The sequence below is a fragment of the Esox lucius genome, chromosome 23, assembly GCF_011004845.1.
Source record: "Esox lucius isolate fEsoLuc1 chromosome 23, fEsoLuc1.pri, whole genome shotgun sequence".
Lineage (NCBI taxonomy): Eukaryota > Metazoa > Chordata > Actinopteri > Esociformes > Esocidae > Esox > Esox lucius.
Window position 1 is genome coordinate 4,747,124 of NC_047591.1, and position 23,905 is coordinate 4,771,028.

The 23,905-nt window shown below is 43.2% G+C and overlaps 1 protein-coding gene across 10 annotated transcripts in view; it reads right to left on the reverse strand.

The window, feature by feature from the left end:
• The window catches only part of LOC105025653 (zinc finger protein 800), a 51,515-nt gene that overhangs the window by 13,933 nt on the left and 13,677 nt on the right, over nucleotides 1-23,905 (reverse strand). For 2 of the 10 annotated variants that reach the window (XM_010896473.3, XM_010896472.3), the window contains exon 1: nucleotides 5,410-5,878. Coding sequence is in view for 8 of the 10 variants with exons in the window: in XM_010896474.4 (XP_010894776.1) it covers nucleotides 12,349-12,366; nucleotides 13,781-14,465; nucleotides 16,607-16,728; nucleotides 22,342-22,564; nucleotides 23,606-23,868 (1,311 nt within the window). In the remaining 2 variants the exon portion in view is untranslated. Of the gene's footprint in view, nucleotides 1-259; nucleotides 341-879; nucleotides 1,233-4,995; nucleotides 5,365-5,409; nucleotides 5,880-6,022; nucleotides 6,043-11,279; nucleotides 12,367-13,780; nucleotides 14,466-16,606; nucleotides 16,729-22,341; nucleotides 22,565-23,605; nucleotides 23,869-23,905 lie in introns of those variants that run through there. The other 8 variants (XM_010896474.4, XM_010896470.4, XM_020042828.2 and 5 more) reach the window with 8 other exon arrangements.

Below are 23,905 nucleotides of genomic sequence, written 5' to 3' on the forward strand. Positions count from 1 at the left end.
ACCTTGAACAGGTTGCAGCTTTGCGTTAACCTGCGGTTCAGGGAGATTCAGGGAATAATGTGACTATGAAATTGAGATACAGCCTTTGTAGGGAAAGGTAGGGAAAGCATCTATCAGCGATTGTATCGGGAAGGTGGAATGGTAGGACACAGTGGGGTTGAGGAAGTGTTGTTGGACACCGTAGGGACAGAATCTCTAAGGTTCCATTCAGACTGTGTACAGTTAAGATAGATGGACAGTAAACTGGTCAGGTCTCTACCTTAGTGTCTTGCTGTGAGGTCTTCCTCGGAGCGGATTTTGCCTTCACCATGCTGCTCTCTCTGTCTCTCTACCCAAACACCTGCAACAACACTGGAATGAGGCCATGTTTTTTGTGTGTGTGTAATTTGCAACACTGTTTATATGCTGTCACAGAGTTCAGAATAGGAATAATACCCCCATCTAGTGGTGCTCTCTTTAAGTGCAGTTTTACCCATCACAACCACCTGCTGGCCTGTCAACACACTTTTAGTCTCCATGTATTAGTTCATGGTGTGTGTGTGTGTGTGTGTGTGTGTGTGTGTGTGTGTGTGTGTGAGAGAGAATGCGCTTGGATTTGACTATATGAATGTGGACAAAACTTTAACTGGAAACAAGGTGTGTGTTGAGAGGCATATATACGATTTAATTTCACAATCAAAGACGTTTCAAAACCTTTTACCCATGCAGACAAAATGTTTTCAATGCTCTGGATTGAAAATAATGTGAACAGTTAAGTCTAATGTCCACCAGATGGTATTGACCACCAGATGGCGAAAAAAGTCTAGCCTATATTCTGAACGTCATTTGGGAAATGCTGTGATGTCACTCTGCCCACTAATGAGAGAGAGAAACACACACCTTGAACCTGGTTCCTCTCAGAGTTTGTTCCTTTCCAGAGGCTGTTGTAGCTCAGTGTGATAGCAATTACAGGCTCCCTTGGACTTACTGTAAAGCACTTTACAATTGTTTCAGTGAGGGCACTGCACTGGGCCTAAACTTGCACAGATTTGGACACATAATTTGATAGGTTTCCATTCTTCCACACCTAGCCCAATTTAGTCGTAGCTTCAGAGTGGGGGGCAGGGAGAAATGAGAGCAGGTTCGTTGAAGAGCTCAGGGTCGAGGCTCCCTGTGTGCCTCCCAACAGGCGGAATGGCCAAGTGTAAACGAGCTCCATCAGTCAGAGGTCAGCTGGGACGGTCAGCTGGGACGGTCACCTGGGACGGTCACCTGGGACGGTCACCTGGGACGGTCACCTGGGACGGTCACCTGGGACGGTCACCTGGGACGGTCAGCTCTGTGCGGCACACTTTGGGGCGTTTACACAGACAGATGTCGTTCTCTGTCTTTAACTCTGGTGACGATGGGTCTTTATCACACTATGAAGATATTGCCCCCTCAGAACTAACTTGAAACGCCTTTACATGGGCAATCTGCAACTTCTACAGAAATAGTTTGACATATTCTACCCATTAGTTCTTGAACGATATAACATAACGAGCATAAGCAGTTTATATGAATAGTTTAAATGTATTGCCTCAAAATACAGTTTCAGTCACAATATCGATGCTCACTCTTTGGTTGCCTTGCATGGTTACCCAAATTCCTGGATTCAGCTAAATGTTGTGACACGCCCACAGACGTTAGATGGTTAAAAAATATATATATCTAAATGTTCTGATTAATCCTCTTGAACACCAATGGGTTGAGCCTAAAGCCAGAACGTGTACACAGAGCAACATTCTGAAAATGTGATTGGTTTGATGTCCTCGTCGGACGTCACCTTAACAACTGAAGGGCGAAATATGTAGCAAACAACAGGGCAGTGAAAGAAATCAAGAGTCGTCAGGCACCGCCTTTCCAATGCATCTGATTTTGACAATAGTTACGTTACTCCGGGCCCATCCCTCCCTCAGCTGTTTACCAAATCAGGGACAGGGTGCCCACTTTGTAATAATTTGAACCAGCAGATCGCCCTGTTGATCATACACTGCTGGCAACCTTGTTATCCCACATCTCGCACGATTGACAGAACAACTGCAATTATTTGTCAGCGAAAGGGAGAAGTGAGGAAAGCCTGGACACTAGAATAATGACCGAGTGCCACACCTTGTAACGAGCACGGGGCATCCTACCCATGCATGGAGACTGGTCATGGTCCATCATAAAGCTGGCAGACAGTTGACTGGTCATTTAGCCAAATGCATTTAGCAGGAGCGTACAGCACACACCCCTCCATTTAAGCCAACGTTGACAGAGTTCCAATCTAATGCAAGATCCGTACATGCACTTGCAGCACCTTGAAGTAGTGGACCTGGCTTGAAACACCTCAATTTTCACATACAAAACACTCCCGAACCCTCTTAGCCAGATTCACACTAGCCATTAGGTAAAGCCTAAATACAAAAGGGACTGCTACCAGAGGAGTGTGACATGCCGGCCCGTTTAAATGCTTAATTTTGCAGTCAAACAGCCTGAAACCTGATGGCATTGGCTGGAAGAAATAATAAAAAATTTAAAAAACACAGACTGAGCAATAGATCCGAGGACTAACAGTGGGGAGCATATATTTAAAATGCAAAACATTGCAAGTGCCTTATTTTAAAGGCAATGTTATTCTAATGTCATGAGGTCAAAGCCGTGCATTTCCCTAATAAATGGCTATAGGTCTATCATTAATTGTAACAACAAAATGAACATGTGACATTTCCATATTGTTCCCTGAACGGGATCTGTTCACGCTTCAATACTGGAAGAGGGAGCCTTGTAAAAGTTCAGACAGCATTTATAATGGTAGATTCTTTCAGAGATCAATAGGTATCCTCGAGATGAAGCCGGAAATAAAGTCCCAGTAGAATCTTAATCCTATTTAGTATTAGGATTTGTTTTTAACCATACATGACTAGTAACGACATTATTAGTCTTGATTAAACATGGTATTTAGAGCAGGAATCGTACTGAACCTTGACCTAAAGTAAATGACTGATTGTCATCTTAATCGATCTAACCACTGTGGCCATTTCACACGGCTGTGCTTGCGGTGTTTACATTCAGTTATTATGCAACCCTCTCCTCCTGGTCATTTTAACTAATCTGAAAACATAATTACATCATACATATTAATCATAATGGGCATTAGGGCTATTTTTTCTTCCTTTCAGATTACTCTTCTCCAAATGAGTTGGGATATGCGACTACCTTAAAACCATACACTTAAAATCGTAACCCAACATAAACTACATTTAGACCATAACTAAGCTCCTAATTCTAATTACTACATATTGAAACCGAACAAGACTAAATAAGAAAACAAAAGAAAACGTTTGGTTCGAAAGAGGATCACCGGAGACAAGTGGAACTAACATGCGCAGTACCCAACCGGGCGCAACAACAAAACCAAGTGTTCAGTTGGATAGCACGCCCCACTAGGGATGAAACCGGGAATGGCACGCCGTTTCCCTCGCTTTAATCCGAAAGGACGCCTTTTGTGATGTTGTGTCTAGTATTTATCGTGTGCGATATTCGTAGGGGGTTTACGGTTGAACGAAATGTATTGTTACGTTTTGCATGCTGTGGAAAAAGACATCCACATTTTAAGAAGTCGCGAGATATAGCCTGCGACTCCACAACGGCCACATGTGTTTCATCAAACGAAGGACGAAGTGCAATGCTCTCGCTGACTAACAAAAGTCCCAGTGAAGCTGCCTGCCACAATCTCCAATACGCATTCCATGCGTGGGCTAAGCCAACACGCCATTATGTTAAAAAATACTATAAAACGCTGTTTTCGCTGCTCCATAACGTCCCCAACGTGTCTCCACTGGCGAGTGCGTAGTGATTGTTGGCGTTTGGGTTTCAGCGGGTAGCAGTCTCCATTAGCAACTCCATCGCCCCCCATGGGCGTGCGAGGGCCGCGGGCTGTGACGCAAATGGCACTGGTGATTTGCAAATGACATATCTAATTCAGTGTCACTGGATGAATATTCACCCGTATTTACAACTTAAATGCTCCGCAGCGCAGAAAGATATGGCGAGGCGAGTAGCCAGCATATTGTGTGTGGAATCGTTGCATAACTCGTCAGTCCAACTTAATAAATTGTTCGCCGAAGCCGGTGAACGTCTGGATGTTCTTCCGTTTTGAATATGAAGGACGGATCAACAAAACACATTCACATCGGGGCCAAATGACATTACATATACGAGGTGTGGGCTGGCCTACACAAAACACTGAACGCGAGTGACCTCGCTAAAATTGATCTATGGTAGAATGCACTTGGCTACGTTCTGCTAGGACGCATGCACGTAGCTGACGGCAGAGGACAGGGCAGCCAGCGAGTGGAACTTGGGACTGCATTCATAGATCATACGGGCACCCGGATAAAGGACTGCATGAATACTATTGTGCTCTTTTCTCCAAGAGTTCCCAAGTATTTACAAAAGCTTCGCCAACAACAACTAAAAATATTGTGGCAAAACACGGACGGTTTGAGCAGCTGCCGATATGCGCAACGCAGCACCATCGTTGCGCAGCACTGGACTTCCCCAGTTTTGTGCTAACTACGTGATTGTCCAAATGACCATTTTATTCAGGCTGTCCTCGGTGGCAATCTGGGAGCCAGAGCGCAAGGCAGTTTAACGTTCTCATGGCACGATTTGCATCGCCCATTATCCCCGAAAATCTCCTTTACACGGTTATATTGTCAGCCTCAAAACGCCAGTATTTTGAGCAACAAAAGACCAGCTTAACTTGATCAAAGGAAAAGCCAAGTACAAAATGCACCTTTCAAGCCGTAAAAGAGAGGCCCCTTCTAGGCTACAGATTGCAGCATGGCAGGGGTTAGTGCGGCGTAAAAGCGGGCTAACCCATACAAAATATATACAAAGGGAACGTACAACACTCTCATGAGCACGTTAATAATCATATTAGGAAAATCAGTAAACCACTCTAAGATATTTGGCTTTGTAAAGACTCACCCGAGATGACGATATTACGAATGTAAAACGCTGCGCTTTGCGGCTCTGTGCCACCTTTTCCAAGAAGCAGCTTGGCGCACAGACCGGTGACCCTTCCGGCTTTGCGCGTCTTTATATCGAGTAGATTGTACCACCAAATGACATTTAAACGATAAAATATGACTAAATACATCTAGGTGTAACTGTAATTGTATCTGATGACCGGGAAATAGTATTTAAGGGCCCGTTTGAGTCGCCGAAACCAATTCCTCTCCCCTCCATGGACAGGCAGAACAAGAGAACGATGACGCCATTTTCTGCAAAAACAACCACGTTCGGGGAGCCAAGGCGATGGCTTTTACGCTTCCATAACGCGTTCCAGGTCTTCGATTAGACATTTCAGACGAATATAAAGGTGTTAAGTATAGTTCTTACCTGTATAAGTATTAATCTGACGATAGAATCCGATTTCAGTGAGTAAAACTACGGGCTTGGGCCGGGGAGCTACTTCGAGTCCGCGTCCCTGTCTCTAGCTAGCCGGAGATTGTTTATTACGCCTCTCAGCGCTCGGCTCGCTCACTCTCGCGCTGAACTGTTTCTCCAGCAGCTGCCTTTGTGCACTCAGAGGGGACCTTTCAGCTAAAAGCGGCCGCTGCGCAAAGGTGCAGGACTTATACTTTTCTTTAGAAACGCCAATGTCGTTGGCACTTTGGGGGGTAGGAGAGGAATAGTTGACCCCCCGTGAACGAAAAACACTGTTGCCAATTTCAGGCCGTTTAGTGCTCCATTTACTAAGCGCGCGCACAGGCTGTCCAGAATCCAGGACACAAAAATTAAACCGAAACGTTAGCTTGTTTTGTTCTCTTCTGCTCCTACTTATCGTGTATAACAGTGCATTATTCATTGGGAAAAAGTCGTAAAACTTTAAACGGACAATTTAAAGAATAGCCTACGCTGTCAATTTGGGACGATTGTAAATGTAGTAATGTGTCCCTTTTTCATTTATGACATATAAATTAACATGATTAAATACATGAAAGTAGCTTACCTTGTCACGACTACGCAAAATGCTAATTGTTTACCTGGAACGAGTAGCCATCTACTAAGTAATTTGTTTAATTAGGAATCAACCTTGGCTTTAATTTGTAAAAATGACACATCGAGATAATTGCCAACTTTGACACAGGAAGACTGCAGTTTAAATTCTTATTAATAACAGTTTCCAACCCTCTTGAAAACTCTTTGCGTCTGCAATTTTCCTGGCTATTCGATACGTCTATATGATATTGCATGCCATAGCTACAGTCTACAAGTCAGGGTATGACTTTATAACATTATATGCAATAATTAATGTCTTATCAGACACGTTCTTTTTGTGGATATCCTTTGAATTTTAGCATAAGGAAAACCATTCAAAATTGTCTACTCATAGGACTGTGGATTGACACAATATATATTCATTTCAATAACGTATATGTAAAAAAAAAAAAGAAACAAGTAGGATTTTCAGCTAGAAATGCACTTATTCATAGTGAAAGCTATTAGGTGGCGAGATTGACTCCCCACAGTTTTCCTAGAAGCCATGATTACGGCGCCCTCCAATAACTTCACTGTATTCTTTTGCAGGTGCAGAAGAACTTAGTTGCTATGATACCGCAATTTTGGGTGAGCGCGCGAAAGTCTCGTTTAGCTTATCACGTGCTAAATAAAATGTGGACAAGACGAGCAGTGCACACTGTAATCGCACGAATTTCATGTTATATTGAATAGGCAATGGCTCATGTATATAATATTTGTCTAAATACCAAAACATAGGACTACAAGTAATGCATTTAAAATATCTCACCACATGATGTCAGTCATCTTATTTAAGGAAAGGCACCTGAAGCCAAATAATCTCCACACAATATAGTAATAAACTGGTCTAAACTCACTTTAGACCAGAAAGCAACCGCTTGTATGGCCTACAAATTTGAGCCTTTGAAAATATGTTAGTTGTGGTCTTTCAGTAGAACTCTTTAGTTATAATCCCCCTAGACCAGACCCTGTCTTTAAGGCCCAGTGGGAAATATAACAAAAGATGGCCACCGCTATCGGCCACACAATTAACCAAAGGACCAGCATTAAACCATTATCATAAGAATGCTGTTTGCAATGGGGGGAAAGCCCTCCGAATTCATTGACGTGCTGCACGGTGTTTGAAACCTTTTATGTCACCAATTACATGCACGCTGCCTTTGCCATATTACCTATAGTGACCTATTTGACATTTTGTATAGTTAGTATTGTATTTGTGTGGTTGTTATGAAGACACTTTGCAACACAAATAGGCCTACTTGTGGTCAGGGACTATTCCCTTCCAATTTAAATTGTGATGCAAAACTACAAGTGAACACATACGACACATCCTCAAGGCCATCCAGTAATCCTATGACCAGTTCTTGAAATTGGCCCGCCCCTGATAGAGGGTGAACAGGCCTAGTCTTCTTGCAGGTGGAGGGATAGGCCATTGTGTCATTTAGGGAGAACATGGCACAATCCGACAACTCATGACTGACGTGTTGTTGCCTATGTAACGCATGAGGTGGTTGGTGCCCTCTGGTAAATACATCCCAGGTGCCAGGGTTTGCACATGGATATAATTATCAGGTCTGATTCCAAGAAGCATTCTTTCTTACCTACTGAAGTAGACTAGTATACCAAGTGATAGTTTGTGGTCATGTGTACAAGTTGACTCATATACATCTTAAACACACCCATGACCTGTAGTTGCTGCTTAGGTCTAGTGCCCAGTTTCATTTTGCTGATGGGACGGGCTTAAATACTGTAGAACAAATTACAAGAATGGAACAAGTTACTCGTATGACCAAATTGGCAAATTTTAAAACTGGGGCCAAGTGATATGACCCTTACAGGGTTACAGGTAGACACCAACCAGACAGAGGATGATATGGTCTTTGTGAGTGTACGGAGCTTCAACAAGGAAATTGAAATGTATTTCCATTCAGGCTTTGTACATCATATACATCTTTCACCCATGGATGATGAAGAAATCCTAAATTGCTATCTTTTATTCTGAAGAATGATGGTGGTTATTAAAAAAACAGTTCCATCAAGAAATCAAATGGAATCGTAGTGATCCTATCTACAGGATAAAGTGTTAATAGTGCCAATGGTGTAAACTGTCCAATGTGGATGTATAGTGATAGCACGGTGCTTCCAATGCCAAGGTAGTTTTGGTCAATTCCCACATGGGACCAGCACTGAAGGACCAGATTAAATAAGGCCACCTCTGAAATTCAAACAACTCAATGTTAACATAGCAAAAAAAGAATAATACAATTAAACAAGCAATTCCAACACCACATCAAGGGGGGAAAAAACAGCACTTGAAGGACCAGACAAAACCGCAGGTAAAAAATGTATTTTATATATCATTTTTAAATCCAAAACATTGTCAAACCTGAAAATACACATCTAAATGTGATTGTTGAAAACGCTGTTGGGGCCAACAGGATAATAGTCACCCAGGAGTAGAAAGCACATACTGGACGCCACATCAGACCAATAAGGTGAACCAGTGACCACTTCATTATAACACCTCAACAAGGGCCTGGGTTTATTTACAGTGAATACAAAAATAAGGCGTTACTTACAGAAACATCCATGTCCTGGGTGAGTAGGAAGGAAGAGACTGCACTGAAACAGTTGTCTATTAAAGGCTGCGTCTGAAATACCACCCAGCTCCCAACATAGTGTACTACCTAGGCACCAGATTCCAAACACCATGCCCTTGTTTTGACCATGATATATTGGGCTTTGGTCAAAAGTAGTTCAATAAAGGGAATATGGTGCCATAAGAAAGGAACACAGTGTACTGTTACTCCCCGTTCCCTTGCATCAGCCTCTTAAGCAGCGAAATCAGGTGGCATTTTTGCTGTTCTATGCTCTCTCAATAAAAATAGCGAGGAGAGTAAAAGCAATGTTATAGTCGCAGTGTAGTCTTTGTAATTGTATTTTTTAAATCATCACTGTTCATTTAAAAAAAAAAATATTGATTTCCCTGAGCCTCCTTTGGCCCTTAAAACACTGTTCGTGTGGGCGATAGAAAAATGTGAAGATAACACACTCAGCCCTAATTGGCTGATAAGATGGTCTAGATCTCACCCGTTCGATAGCAACAGGTTTTCCCCCCTTAGGTAGATGGAGCAGCAACATCCTATTTTATACCAATTGGGAGAATGACCCCAACGCAGATGGGCCAAAAGATCAGGCTCTTACACGAAAAGGCATTATCGTATATCAAATGTCTTTCAATACAATATCCTAAAGAAATTAATACAAAACATGAAAATCTAATTTGAATGCACTGGGCCTTAACATAGAATGAACCAGAATACCACCCTGTCGGCCGTGTGCTGTTTGTTTACCTGAATGACTAGGGAGCGGCATTGGTGGATCATGTCCTAATCTATTATGGGTTTGTTCTGATGGATGGATTAAATGGTGAGAATCCGTCAAAGCCCTTTTTAAAAAAAAAAATATTTACGAGTCATCGCTGTTCCTGGTTTGGGGTTTTCTTCACAGATTTTGACAAATCAGGATTGGATGAAGGAGGTGCTTAAGATGGGGCAGTGATTTTAAACCTGTGCAAGCAATGATGAATGGTTTTGACTGGATTCCACAGCTACAAATTATAAACATGGGTTAAGTCACTGGAAGGGAGTGGTTAGTTTGAGTTTCCTATTGCAAGGGAGGTGACTTTGCTGCCTTCCCTTGCACAAGGGTAATCACAATGGTTAATATCCTCTCCCCCAGAAGTAAAACAGAAAACTTTCACAAGAACATTTTACTTCCGGGTAACAGAAATTACTTCAGATCCAAATTAACCAGTAAAGCAGTGCACACACTGTCAATGATTGCTCGGTAAATTGTGATTGATGGGTTGGAAACTGATAACATGTACATGCAGGCCTAACACTACGTTAAAAGGGGGGACGTTTATAAAGGAAGCATACTGCAGTCATTTGAGTGTGTCGGACAGATTGGTCATAAAAAAAGAGAAATCTCCCCAATGAGAGCTTAAAGAAACGAGCTGTAGGTCAGGGCCTAGGGACATGGAAGTGCCGGGCCGGCTGCAGTGGTCAGGTCAGATCACATACACGGTCATTGTGACAGACATTCAGTTCAACAGTAAATTAAAAAAAGAAACTAGAACCGGATCTATGCCCCCTCAGCAGGCACCGGTACTTGCAGGCTAAAAGTTAAATACCTTTGGCCTACAATAAATGTCTTCTAGAGGGGACAGAACGGCCTAATCTTCATATTGACTGTTGTTAACAAAATCCCTTTACATATTAATATTACAGTATAATATACTGTAATATATGTATATATAATATGTTTATATGTGTATGTATATATACACACACACACACACACACACACACACACACACACACACATATACACACACACATACATACATATATACACACACACATACATACATATATACACACACACATACATACACACACATATACACATAATTCAAATATATTTCAATTTCAAATAGGTATATAAATAGATTTAAGATCTGGGCATGAGGAAAAAGTGCAAAAGAGAGGAAGCATCTTAAAAAGCATTCTACCTTCAGGAAACCTATTCATAGACTTTCCCACCTATGCAACAATAAGACAATATCACTGTTGTCAATAATCAAAAGTAGCCTAAATTCTACTCCTCTCACAAGGACCAGCAATGCAAAAGTCCAATTTCTGTATGACAACCATTCAAATGCTTAAAGGTGAATGCACTTGATGTTAGGTAGTTCCTCACCCTGAGAGAAGACTATGTGCCAAGAAAAACTGTAATCATGATTCAGCTTTCTTCAAACAGCCATCAAACTTTGCCTGACTTTTTAAAATTGAGCTAACTTACCAGAAATTTGTTATGGCTAATACCCTTGGCATATAGACCACTTTTAGGTTAAGGAATAATGTAACACCAACATTAAAAAGTGAAATGATCCTTTAACCAACTTAGATTTCAGAACTGGAAAAGGTGAGCAGAGGAAAGACAATTTGGACTATTAAGAGGCGGCCATTATGAGACTGTTACACCACTGTCCATCATGGTTGGATTAGATAAACATTGCTAGTGGGAACTTGCATTCTGAAAGCAGTTGGCTGGTACCTAAGTGCAGTACAATTGCTGTCAAATAAAGCAACATCAAAATATAAATGTCTACCAGAAACCATTGGAAGTCTTCATGTACAAAGAAAGAAACAATGGAAGAAGTATGAAAATGGAGAACCACAGCCACTAACCACTGTATTTCAGTTGGAGGTCCACGGGTCACATAGGGGTAGAACACTTCATTTAGTTCTTTTAGTAATGGGGATTAACAATAAATACAAAAATAATAAAATATATGTACATATTGTCATCAACAATAAGAACTCTATGATAATAACACTTTAAACTTTTTTGTAAATCGACATACAAATAATCTTTTGCTCAACATCTGCAGCTCTACTCTAGCAAGTAAGAAAACTATAAAGAAATGATAAATTATACAAAAATCCAACATCATAGTTTTTCTCCATTTAGGGTGCAAGTCTGTGCACTCTGTGCCTTACAATATTTGAGACGAAGAATAAAAAATATCCTCTGTAACCTGAATTCTTCCTATATTGAAATACTTTTTTATGAGGGTCAGTATACAGTCTTCCCTTGTGTAGTAAGACATGTTTTGTAGCTTCTGATGTCCGGTAGTAAGTGCACTTTGAACACAAACAAGGTGTAGACATGTGCGTGGGGGTGGGATGAGGTCTGCCGAAACTGTCAAGACAGATCTGTCTGAGGAACATTTTGAACATGCGAATCTCTTCCGAGTCACCTGACCATACACAGGAAGAGGAAGCTACAACAACACAACCAACTGATTGGTTGCTAAATGTCTCAACGCATGTAGAGCTGTGTTAAAGATGTCAAACTGATGCAGGTTCTCTTTTCAGAGGGCAGTCCGTGGTGATGAGTTTCTTGATCCAAGTGTGTCAGACTGTATCCATGGGTACAACCTCTGTACAACAGCCCCACCCTCTCAGTATCCCGTTAGCTGATCCGCCTTTGGGTGGAGTTGTGGGAGGAGCCACACATCCTGTTGGCTGGGATAGTGAGACAGAGGAGGAGCCAAATCAGTCTGACCCACTAATGACTCCACATCCCAGAATCCCTTCCAAGTACAGCTGCCAAGGTCAGTGACGTCACTGTTTAGAGATCAGAGTCATGTGGTACTTCTGTCAGTTAAAGATCACAGACACTAGTCCATGCAGCTGCCCAACATTTTGTCCATACCTCCTGTAATTGTCAATGGTGCAACTTGGACTGGAAAAGTGAAAATAAGAAAACAGGGAGGGCAAGAGAGAAGAGAAAGGTGTAAGTTGACAGTCAAGCTCACCCGATATCAAAACACGACATTGATCTGTATTAGGGATGTGCAATAGACATTTTATTTCATATTTTATTATTATTCAAAGTGTTAGTACTACATGCTTTTAAAAACTTTACCCACAAGAGTGGGTGTAGTTCCCATATTACATTAACTCAATAGCTGTCTGTGGCCACAAGCGATTGCGCATTTGGAGAACAAAGAGGGAAGCAGTGGTAGCAATGCCAAGACCTAGAAACCATTATGTATCATAACAGCGCCTTTCTTTGATGAAGAAGCTAGTTGCTTTTTTTAAATATTAGACAACGCCGAACAGTTCACCAGTTTCAATTCTGAAACAGATATTACAGGAAAGAGATTTGAAACTTGGTCAATGCATGGGGAAAAGTATAGCGCTTACGCCCAGCAGACCAATCAAGTTCAGGTTGTCGTGCAGCATTATATGATTACTACGCATAATCAGCAGCACTACGCAGCTCATTGACAACACACAGTTCAAAAAAATATTGTTAATTCATTTCCAGTCTCCCATTTCCCCAAATTATCTGTCTGAAATCGAAGAGAAAATGAAAATGCAGAAACTGCTTTGGGAGTGCATTAGTTATGACGGCGCACTTTGTGTACATTTTAAACATTTGTCAAAACCATCTATTGGCTTTGTTCGTCTGGAGTGCACGGCTTGAACATGTGCTAACAAATATTTTAGGACTTGAAAATTAAGTTAAATATTGTCAATTATATTGAAATATCACTGTATCCATTTCTTCCCCAATCCCTACTAGTGTGATGGGATTAAGGGGAATCCCTGCTGACAATGACACCCTCTCCCTGAGCTAGACTTGTGTGATGCTCGGCCAATATGCATCACCACATGAAGCTCCTGGCTACACACTGGCGAGCGGCGCACACAAGCCTTTAACCCAGACTGCGAGGGTCACAAGATCATTCATCTGAAGTCACTTTCTAGCTAAAAAGCCAAAGTCAAAGTATTTTTAAGAGGGTTGCAGTTTTGATTGTATGATGAGAGTGGCACTTAACACTGATCCTGGGGAACCGGATTACTTTTGGATTTCTATCTAACTGGAGGTTTACTACAATCACTGTGTGTCCCAGGTCTAAGTCATTCCCTAATTATAGGGATCGAATGACAGCCAGCAGTACTCTAGGTCCGGAGAAGTCTGGAGATCCTTAGGATGTTGTACGTTAACATAAAATTAACTTGGCTAAAATGTGAGCCACTTCCATAAGACCAGTTCTACCCAGTGGAAGATGTTCACCAACATTACCCCCGCTAACCCTCCAACCTGCTTGGTAGTGTACCTCTCTTACAGGAATGTTAGGTGCGTTTACCTGCCGTGGTGATTCTGGGCCTGAGGCCAGAAGCCCAGGGCTGCTCCTCCTAAAGATGCTGTCCAGCCCTGTGCTGGACTTGGTCATCTTGCCAGGCTTCCCTGCTCCTCCGTAAGCGCTGGGGCTTCTCCTCTTCCTCCCCTCCACACCACCTCCATAGGCCAGGGGGTTGGGATTAGGGGTTGAGGGGGTGGACTGGTCTCTGGTGACGGGGTAGGGTGTTGCGGGGTTCGGGTCAGGGTTGGAGTACCAGTCCTTCACCCTGACTCCCGCCTCGCTGGCACTGCGCCCTAAGGTCTTCCTCCGAGCATCTAGGGGAGGCACGCCGGAGCCGAGCGGGGACGGGGGATTGTGGTAGCTACTGCCGTTCCTCCTGTGAGGCTCCGAACTAGGCGGAAGGTTGGTCTTCCTCCTCTTGGCTCCAGGGGGCCTGATGGGTTTGGCAGTCGTGTCATTACGGGGTTTCCCAAGGGCGGAGGCCGGGGGCTGAGTGGGGTCCCTGGTGCTGTACAGGCCTGCAGCTGACACATCCTGGGTCAAGCTCGCTGGGTAGGATATCAGAGAGAAGGCGCCGTTGGTGGAGGGTGGGAAGGAGTGGAGGGGAGAAGGGCCGATGGCGCTGGAGGGAGTACCGGCGGGAGGGTTCTCGAGGGGAATCAGGCTCTCTGCAACCGGGGGAACCTTCCTGTAACGCAGCACAGGAAGTAGACAGTTGGAGATAGATGCTAGGAAACCCTGAGCCTTGCTAAGATACACGGAGACACTAAATGACAGGGGTTCAGGAAACGACAGGCTAGTATAGGGGCTGGGGCCCAAATTATACGACTCAGCCGCAGATCCAGGTCATCCCCACACCTTAGTGGTTCCACACCTAAGAATAGTGTCGCTCTTCCCCAGACAACTGAACTCACTTTCTCTACAGAATGCACATTACACTGCATTCATTTAACTGTGGCAAAAATCACTGACGCCAAGCCGGGAAAATATGCAACATGAGAAAAAAGAAAAATCACCCGAGGTGCACTTGAAAGATGCTAACAGTCCACCTTTAGCATTCCTCTGCAAACAACCTCTATTTCAGGCTATCCATTTACCTAGTCTGCTTGTTCAATGTGCCCTAAACATTCCTCTCACCTTGAGTACATTCAAGTTGCAACATCCATAGCAGTCACTGCACAACAAGTCATAATACAATCTCTGCCAGTTTAACAGAGGGGTCTCCTGGATCTCCATTCCTCAGTGTGAACTGCACTAATCTTCTTTCCCTGACGAATCAAAACGCAAGAGCTCCACAATTTGCAGTGACCACATAGGGGTGCGTGGGGTTAAATACAATATGGGTATTTGTAGGGTAGGTTGGGGTGAAGCAGGGCTGCTTAATCCTGTTCCTGTAGAGCTACCATCCTGTAGGTTCTCTCTCCAACCCTGTTCCTGTAGAGCTACCATCCTGTAGGTTCTCTCTCCAACCCTGTTCCTGTAGAGCTACCATCCTGTAGGTTCTCTCTCCAACCATAATTTTGCACACCTGATTCTAATAACAAGCAGGATGAAAATCTGTCAGGTTATTCACAACTGGGGTTGGAGAGCAAACCAACCAGAAGGTAGATGTCCAGGACCAGGATTGAGCAGCCCTGGAGTAAAACAACACCATACCTGCACACTTGATGACCAAGTTATTTAGATAAGACACCTGAAATATTCAGTTGAGCAAGAGTTTTGTTCGGAAATGTATTGTGCATATCCGCAAGACGTCATGTATATTAACTAAGAGAATTTTACTCCATTTTACTCAACACACAGATTTACGTTATTTCACTTTGTGTATGAAAGGTTTCAGGAAATAAAAATTGACCAATACCATTTCAGACAGGTAAACAACATCATTGGGTTCTGGGTAATCATTGACCTTGTTTCAGACTAGCACACTGAAAAGTTGTTTTTCAGGGAGTAGCCGGATCATTCTATGGAAGGGGAATCTTTTGATAGGAGCAAATTAAAGAATGTCCAATGTCAAAAACTAAAAATGTCATTGTTCTATAAGTTGGTAAAACTTATTGCACAGCTATTCACAAGATAAGGTTGGGTTTGATTTAGCCTCCAAGACCATGGCGTTTCATTATATTGAGTAATAAAGTTAGTAAACAGGATGGAAAATAAAATGAGACTAAAACACAAGATGAATATGCACTAGTATGTATCAAATCCATTTAAGGGCAAAAGGTTTAACTGCTACACCATGTGGAATTCAGGACAGTTGGAAAGAACTTGGATGTTGATGTCCCACTTCCATTTCATCGTGTGGATGGAATTATATACCAGGTCACATCATAAATGCCTGCACACACACGCACGCAGACAATTAATATAATGAAATATATTGAGGAGGAACACTGCTCTCGGATTGTGGATCCCAGTGGCTACTGCGGATCGCGGTGCATGTTTTATCCATTGAGAAGTAGAAAGTGACAATTGATACTGCACATAGCATACCTGATATGGACCACGCCTAACTTTTTTAAACACCATTTACCAATATTTAGAATGGCCAATGGAAGTAGATGCAATGTTTTTAAGGGGACAAGCATCATTTCACATTTTGAAGTAGAATAGTAGTCACCAGAACTGAACCTGAGTAATAATAGTATCCGAATCATGGGAAATGTCTCCTTCCACAACAATGGCAACACATTCTTCCAAAGGAAACCCTAGAATTGAAGCAACTAATTAAATGTAAATACTTTTAGCGTTAGTACTTCCCTATTAGGTTGACAGACGATGTGCCTACAGATAAACAACGCTGGTGCGATTACGGGCGACAGTTCTCACCTCCACCTCTGAGCGTTGACGTGCTTCTCCACCATGCAGTGTAACGCCAGCCTCATTCGGTCCCACCGACGATCAAACACATAGTGGCCACGCCCCATCAGCCTGCTGTTGAACGCACAGTACTGACAGAACAAAACGACGGGAGAAAAGGGTTACACACACACACACACACACATATATATCAAGGCCGTAATCACAATATATATTTGGGGGGACACCCCCCCCCCCCCCACACCCCCAATATTCAGATATGCTCAAAATGTCCCCCCCAATGTACTGATTTATGAATTAATAAAATAAAAATGCGCTATGCTATGACAGGCAACCATGCACCGCTGTCCAAAAATAAATAGCAAATTTAAACAATCATAACCAAACTTAACAAATTGCCGTTATTATTACTATCGGTTCTAGTTTTGAGGTTTATGGCAGTTTGGCGTGTGACGTACCCCAGCCGAGTGCTGTTGCCGTACCCCAGCAGTCTGTCGATTGCTGTTGGTAGGTACCAAGCGTGCCGCACAAGCCCTGAAAAGTGAAGCCAAAACGTCTCGATCGCCCCCTGGTGAGTGGTCCCAGTATAGGTCATAAACCCCGCCCTCCTCATGTTATTCAATGGGACGCGAGATCAACTAAACAATTAAATTACCCTTCAAATATATTTTTTCCGAAGCTGGTTTCTGTCATTTACTGTAGTTTGTATCACGCTAATGTAAATTCAAGAGTTTGTTTTTAAAATAAGTTTTTTTTTAGTTAGTTATTTAATGCTCTAAAAACGGTGGTGTGACGTCGTGATTCACAGCTGTGATTGACAGCTATCTGAGCCGAGGAGCCACTGAATCTTCGGAGGACTGAGGAGATTGGAACTTTACATTTAATCTCTAAATTTCTATAATTGATATAATTTCACACGGACATAATGGGTTGTTCTGCAGTACATTGTGCTAACCGATCTGGCATTTCCAATCGATCTTTGAATTTTTTTCGGTAAGTTACATTTATAAGCTATTTAATTAGTAAATAAATGTAATGGGCTAGCTAACGTTAGCTAAAAGACAACAAGCCTCGTTAATAGCCATGTTAATAGCTAGCAGGTGATCGTTAGCTAGAAGTTACAAATTATTTTTGTATTAGGCCTATTCTAAATTAAGGTTAAACATGATGTAAGTTAGGCTATAACATATCGTCTAGGTTTAACAAGCAAAGGTTGTACTGTACTTGGACTTGCGATTGATTACGGTATGCGCATTCTGCGAGGGAGAGTGAGGGCGGGGCACAGGGGTGGCGCCGTTGATTTCGCGGCTTTACGGCTTTACTTCCTTCTCGCTACTGCGCATAACTACTGCGCAGAACTGGTCCCAAGATCGCTATCTGCGCAGACGCAAGTCCAAGATGTCCGCGCCGTATCAGGACACTGGTGGCTTCATTTTTCACCAATGGAAAAGAGCGAAAGGGCGTCGTCCATTATATATACAGTCTATGGTAGGTACACTGTACTCTCTTATTACTTTCAAATGTATTAAAAAGTGGAAAACTAAAATGTAATATGAGTGTTACGTATATCTTCCTGTCGATTGTGATAGTTAACATCAACACGTAATTTTGCGCTGGAACTGTAATTGTGAAAATAAATAATAGTTTGCTAAAAAGAAATTGCATGGAGTGTAAACAAAAGTTTTGGGTGAAAACGCGCCGATTTGCGAGTGCTAATCAATCAAACATCACAATAGCGCTCATGTGCATATTCAACTAACGTTAATGTCTTACGATTTTGTTAGAAATGTCAGAAAGCCCACACAAAGTCTGAGCAAAGTGTCAATCATTTATGTTGCGCTGCATGTGTTAGTAGTAAAGAGGTGAGTCTTTATTTTTATAATAATCATTGCCATTCAGATCAGAAATGGTTAGTAATCCATTCCTGAACATCATGGCAAGAAACTTATTTTCTTTCATGTTCGCTCTGGTGCGTTCAGAGTAAAGAATGAGAGAGAGAGGGTATGAGGATGCCTACAGGGCAGGGAGAGCTGGTGAAATGGAGGTGAGTGAGAAAAGGAGCAAATATTTATGACCGATCTGATATTGCCATGTGTTGTTCCGACAACATCATAATTAATGTTGTCAGTACCACTACCGACAAGGTACCACTAAGGTTAGGTTTGGCACAGGTGTTTCTGAGGTGTTTCTGGGGGGGACCCCCAGACCCCTGGCTGATTTGGTCCCCCCCAATGTGAGTACACCCCTCATTTTTTCATGTCTGTTCATGTGACAACAAAGAAGAAATTAGACTTTGCTACAATGAAAAGGAGTGAGGGTACAGCTTGTATAATCGTTTAAATTTGCTGTCCACTCAAAATAACACAGCCATTAATGTCTAAACCGCTGACAACAAAAGTGAGTATACCCCTAAGTGAAAATGTCCAAATTGGGCCCAAAGTGTCAATATTTTGTGTGGCCACCATTATTTTCCAGCATTGCCTTAACCCTCTTGGGCATGGAGTTCACCAGAGCTTCACAGGTTGCCACTGGAGTCCTCTTCCACTCCTCCATAATGACATCAAGGAGCTGTTGGATGTTAGAGACCTGGCGCTCCTCCACCTTCCGTTTGAGGATGCCCCACAGATACTCAAAAGGGTTTAGGTCTGGAGACATGCTTGGCCAGTCCATCACTTTTACATTCAGTTTCATTAACAAAGCAGTGGTCATCTTGGAGGTGTGTTTGGGGTCATTATCATGTTGGAATACTGCCCTGCAGCCCAGTCTCCAAAGGGAGGGGATCACGCTCTGCTTCAGTATATCACAGTACGTTGACATTCATGGTTCCCTCAATGAACTGTAGCTCCCCAGTGCCAACAGCACTCATGCAGCCCCAGACCATGACACTCCCACCACATTGCTTGACTGTAGGCAAGACACACTTATCTTTGTACTCCTCCCCTGGTTGCCGCCACACACGCTTGACACCATTTGAACCAAATAAGTTTCTTTGTCTCATCAGACCACATGACATGGTTCCAGTAATCCACGTCCTTAGTCTGCTTGTCTTCAGCATATTGTTTGCGAACTTTCTTGGGCATCATCTTTAGAAGAGGCTTCCTTCTGGGACGACAGTCATGCAGACCAATATACAGTGTGCAGCGTATGGTCTGAGCACTGACAGGCTGACCCCCCACCCCTTCAACCTCTGCAGCAATGCTGGCAGCACTCATACGTCTATTTCCCAAAGACAACCTCTGGATATGACACTGAGCACGTGCACTCAACTTCTTTGGTCGACCATGGCGAGGCCTGTTCTGAGTGGAACCTGTCCTGTTAAACCGCTGTATGGTCTTGGCCACCGTGCTGCAGCTCAGTTTCAGGGTCTTGGCAATCTTCTTATAGCCTAGGCCATCCTTGTGTAGAGCAACAATTCTTTTTTTCAGATCCTCAGAGAGTTCTTTGCCATGTTGAACTTCCAGTGACCAGTATGAGGGAGTGTGAGAGCGATGAGACCAAATTTAACACACCTGCTCCCCATTCACACCTGAGACCTTGTAACACTAACGAGTCACATGACACCAGGGAGGGAAAATGGCTAATCGGGCCCAATTTGGACATTTTCACTTAGGGGTGTACTCATTTTTGTTGCCAGCGGTTAAGACATTAATGGCTGTGTGTTGAGTTATTTTGAGGGGACCGCAAATTTGCACAGTTATACAAGCTGTACACTCACTACTTTATATTGTAGCAAAGTGTAATTTTTAATTGACAATCAAATATTTACAAAAATGTGAGAGGTGTACTCCCTTTTGTGAGATACTGTATATAAAATAAGGAAATGAAAACAGCCTTACAGTGACTCAGTAACAGTCCCGCGGCCATTACGAAGTGATCGCTCCAGGGCATTGTCATACGGGAGGTCAGCTGAGGGTTCTGACATATCGGTCACAAAAATCTATTCTCCACAACAGGGCGTCTTGCACCTCCACTCAGGACAGCCGTATGTATTTGATCTAATTAGAGATTGCACACCTGATTCAACTTGTCAAGCAGCGATCGAGCCCTAGACTGAATGGTTCAGGACTAAACTGTGATACGCCCAGGTGGGATTTAAGGACCAATCCTTCAATGTTTTGGGGCTGTATACAAGATATAAAGACACATGCGCAAGTGAAGACTGCTCTATGCTAGTGTTCAGCTGATAACCTCATTACTGTTCCAGTACTATACTACAGTCAGCGAACACAAGGAGAGTATGCACGTCTTCCACCTCATGGTTACGGCTCGACTCTACTTGCCTTGGGAGCTTTTCCACTGCATGGTACCGGCTCAACTCTACTCGCATTTTCTTCTTTTCCATTGGGCAAAAGTTAGGATAGTATCTGGTACCAGATTTTTTTTTTCTAACTGCTCCGTTGAGGTTCCAAGCAAGCCGAGGCAATACCAAAAGGTGACGTGAAAACACAATACTTCTGATTGGACAAGTGTGACTCAAAGCCTGTAGCAAAGCAAAACAAGCTGTTCTGCTGTTAGCCGTCCAGCGTCAGAGAATGGTTTAATGAGACGAGAACGGCTCGTCTTTTTCCGGGTCTGTCCCAGGAGTCCTTGCATGGAAATGGGTTAATTACAGTGCCAGTGCATAGGACCAGACTTGTAATTTTTCCCAAAACTCCTCTTGGTTTGGACCTATGCACTGGTGTTGAAATTAACTCATTATCCCTGTGAGAGACCCAAGACTCACCATTTTTGTAGCCTACAAAAGGACCAATTTTTTTCCTCAATCTGGGCTTTTCTAACTGGCATACATTGCACTAGTCAAAGTAGTAATGTCAAGCCAGGCAGAAGCAGCCTACCAAACTTTCTAACCATTTTTGCAGTCTTCAATGTATTAAGACCAAAGTTACTGCTCACGCGTGCTTCCTCGCTACTATAAACGCTGTCTTGTGTACAGTAGGCTACACTTGAGTCAGTCGGCGTGGTATTATAGCCGACAATTAATAAGACAATTATTTATTCCTTTTAATCAGGATGGAGGGGTTATGTAAGTTGTTTTAAATGTGTTGGTGTTGAGTTGTTAGGTGTATATACTTAAATCTAACAGAACATTGCACAGTTATGTCATTTTTTATACTGCAGGGCAATAATTATATTCTTATACTTTTCACTATTTTTTAAACAGGGTCTGTGACCACGTGATCCAGATTTAGTCAACTTTTGATTTGCCACTTTTACGTTCAAAGAATGTCAATTTAAAAGAAAACTGGTGGAGTTAATTCAACAGATTTTTCTGTTAACTGTTCACCAGTATCAGGGGTACGATATCCTCCAATGTGGTTCCCGTGTGTGTCGCGTTGGAGGTGGCATCAAGGCAGTTTCTGTGATGTCTGTATGGGCAGGTACAGGGTACTATCTGCAGTGGAAAACTAACCGAGGTGAGGCATGTAGAGCCGAGCCAAGCTGGTACTAAGGGGTGGAAAAGCTCCCAAAGAGAGTAGAGTCAAGTAGAGCCGGTACCATGCAGTGGAAAAGCGCCACTAAATTTGGCTGTGTAAGTGTAAACAGATCGCATTTTGCTGCTAAACAGAAGACAGTTAGGTCCTGCAACCTTGGTTCGCCTTTTGTTAACAAACATACCATGTGACTGTCCTGACAATATTAATTTGGGAAATGTTTTGTTGTATCCGGGGTGGTATTGATAAACACAGTGTGGGTATTTTATAATCCCCCTGGTACATAGTATAATGGCCAGGCCTAGAACGTACCCCCAGGGGTCGAGGGTGATGAGGAGAATAGTGGCAGGAAGCTCGGCCTCTGTCGGGTTCGGGTGTGACTGGGTCACCCTCATCACTGGACAGATGGCTGTCCCTGTCCGCACCCACACGCTGGTCCCCTCCTACCCTCTGCCAGATGGGGGCCTGGGGTTCCTGGGCCGGGTTGGAGGCTGGAGAGACGGGGGTGGATGAGAGGACACCACCTCCAGGCACCCTGCATATTGACATGGAAAGAGTAAGAGACAGAATGACTAACCGAAATGACCCATAACTGTCCCTGCCCAAAGTCCTCCTAGATATGCTGCAGATCATGCAGCTGCCTGATGATTCCTGCTGCCACTGCCCACAGACCTCCTGGTCGTCCCTGTCCTTGTCCACCTGGTCATTTAGCAGTCTTGGATACTATTTAAGGACTCTGGTCACAGCCCACTTGGGATTATTGTCCTGATTGTCTTCTGATGATACTAAAACATTGACATGGCCCACAACATACTCTTCACCCAGCACAACCAGAAGAGGACTGGCCACCCGTCAGTCTGGTTCCTCTCAAGGTTACTTCTAGGTTAATCTTGGATCCTACTAGGGAGTTACTCCTAGCCACTGTGCATTAAGTCTTGCTGCTTTCTCTTAGTGGTTTCAGCCAGGGTAACTGTAAAAGCACTTTGTGACAACTGCTGAAATAAAGAGGTCTTTATACTCTTTAAAGTAAATGATAGGTCAGATCAGCATGACCTTCAGAGTCGACAAGTGATAGTCGGATGGCATTAAAGGGGAACAATAGTCACAACCATCCATCTGAATTATTCTTCCCTCTGAGAAGTGTCACTTTCCAAACAAACCGTCAGTCTGGAACACAGAACACTAACATCCGATTGCAGCCTAATAAAACAGACAGGAGTGTATCCGCCTCACCAAAAAGAACTGCAGCAGCCCTGAAACTCATGTGGACTGTGATTGGTGGTGAAGACAGACAGGTTTAGGTCACTTTATTCAGAACAATAGGTTCATGGCAAAGCGTGGCTATTTCAATGGGGTTATCATGTGACTGTTATTCTCAAGTAACTATTGACCATTTAACTATTAAAAGCTGTTTATGGCATACCCTAAGTTGACAACCATTTTCATTAAACGCCGCTGGTGTAATATTACTAAGAAGCAAAATCAGCCTCTTTATTGGTAACAAAATAACAAAAAGCAGGCCTCCCCTGAATGACTGGAAGACATACTCTGACTTTGGCCTCAGTGTTGCCCCTACCTCGGTATGTGTGCGCTAGCCAGCCGAAGTTTCAGGGTGGAAATGGTTCTGCTGTTGTGGCATTGGGGGGGCAGGGTGGAGGGGGTAGTGTCATGAGCCGGGGTGCCCTGGCTGCTCCCCAATATCTCCCTCTTGGGCCCTCCATCCCTTTCTTTATCCTTAGCCCCCTCCTTCTCTTTCGCTCGACCCTTGTGTTCTGCCAGGAGAATGTCAAAGTGTTTCCTTCTGCCTGGGACAGCCCGTCTGTGGGTCAGCGAGTGAGTCTGAAACACACACACACACACACACACACTCTCATAA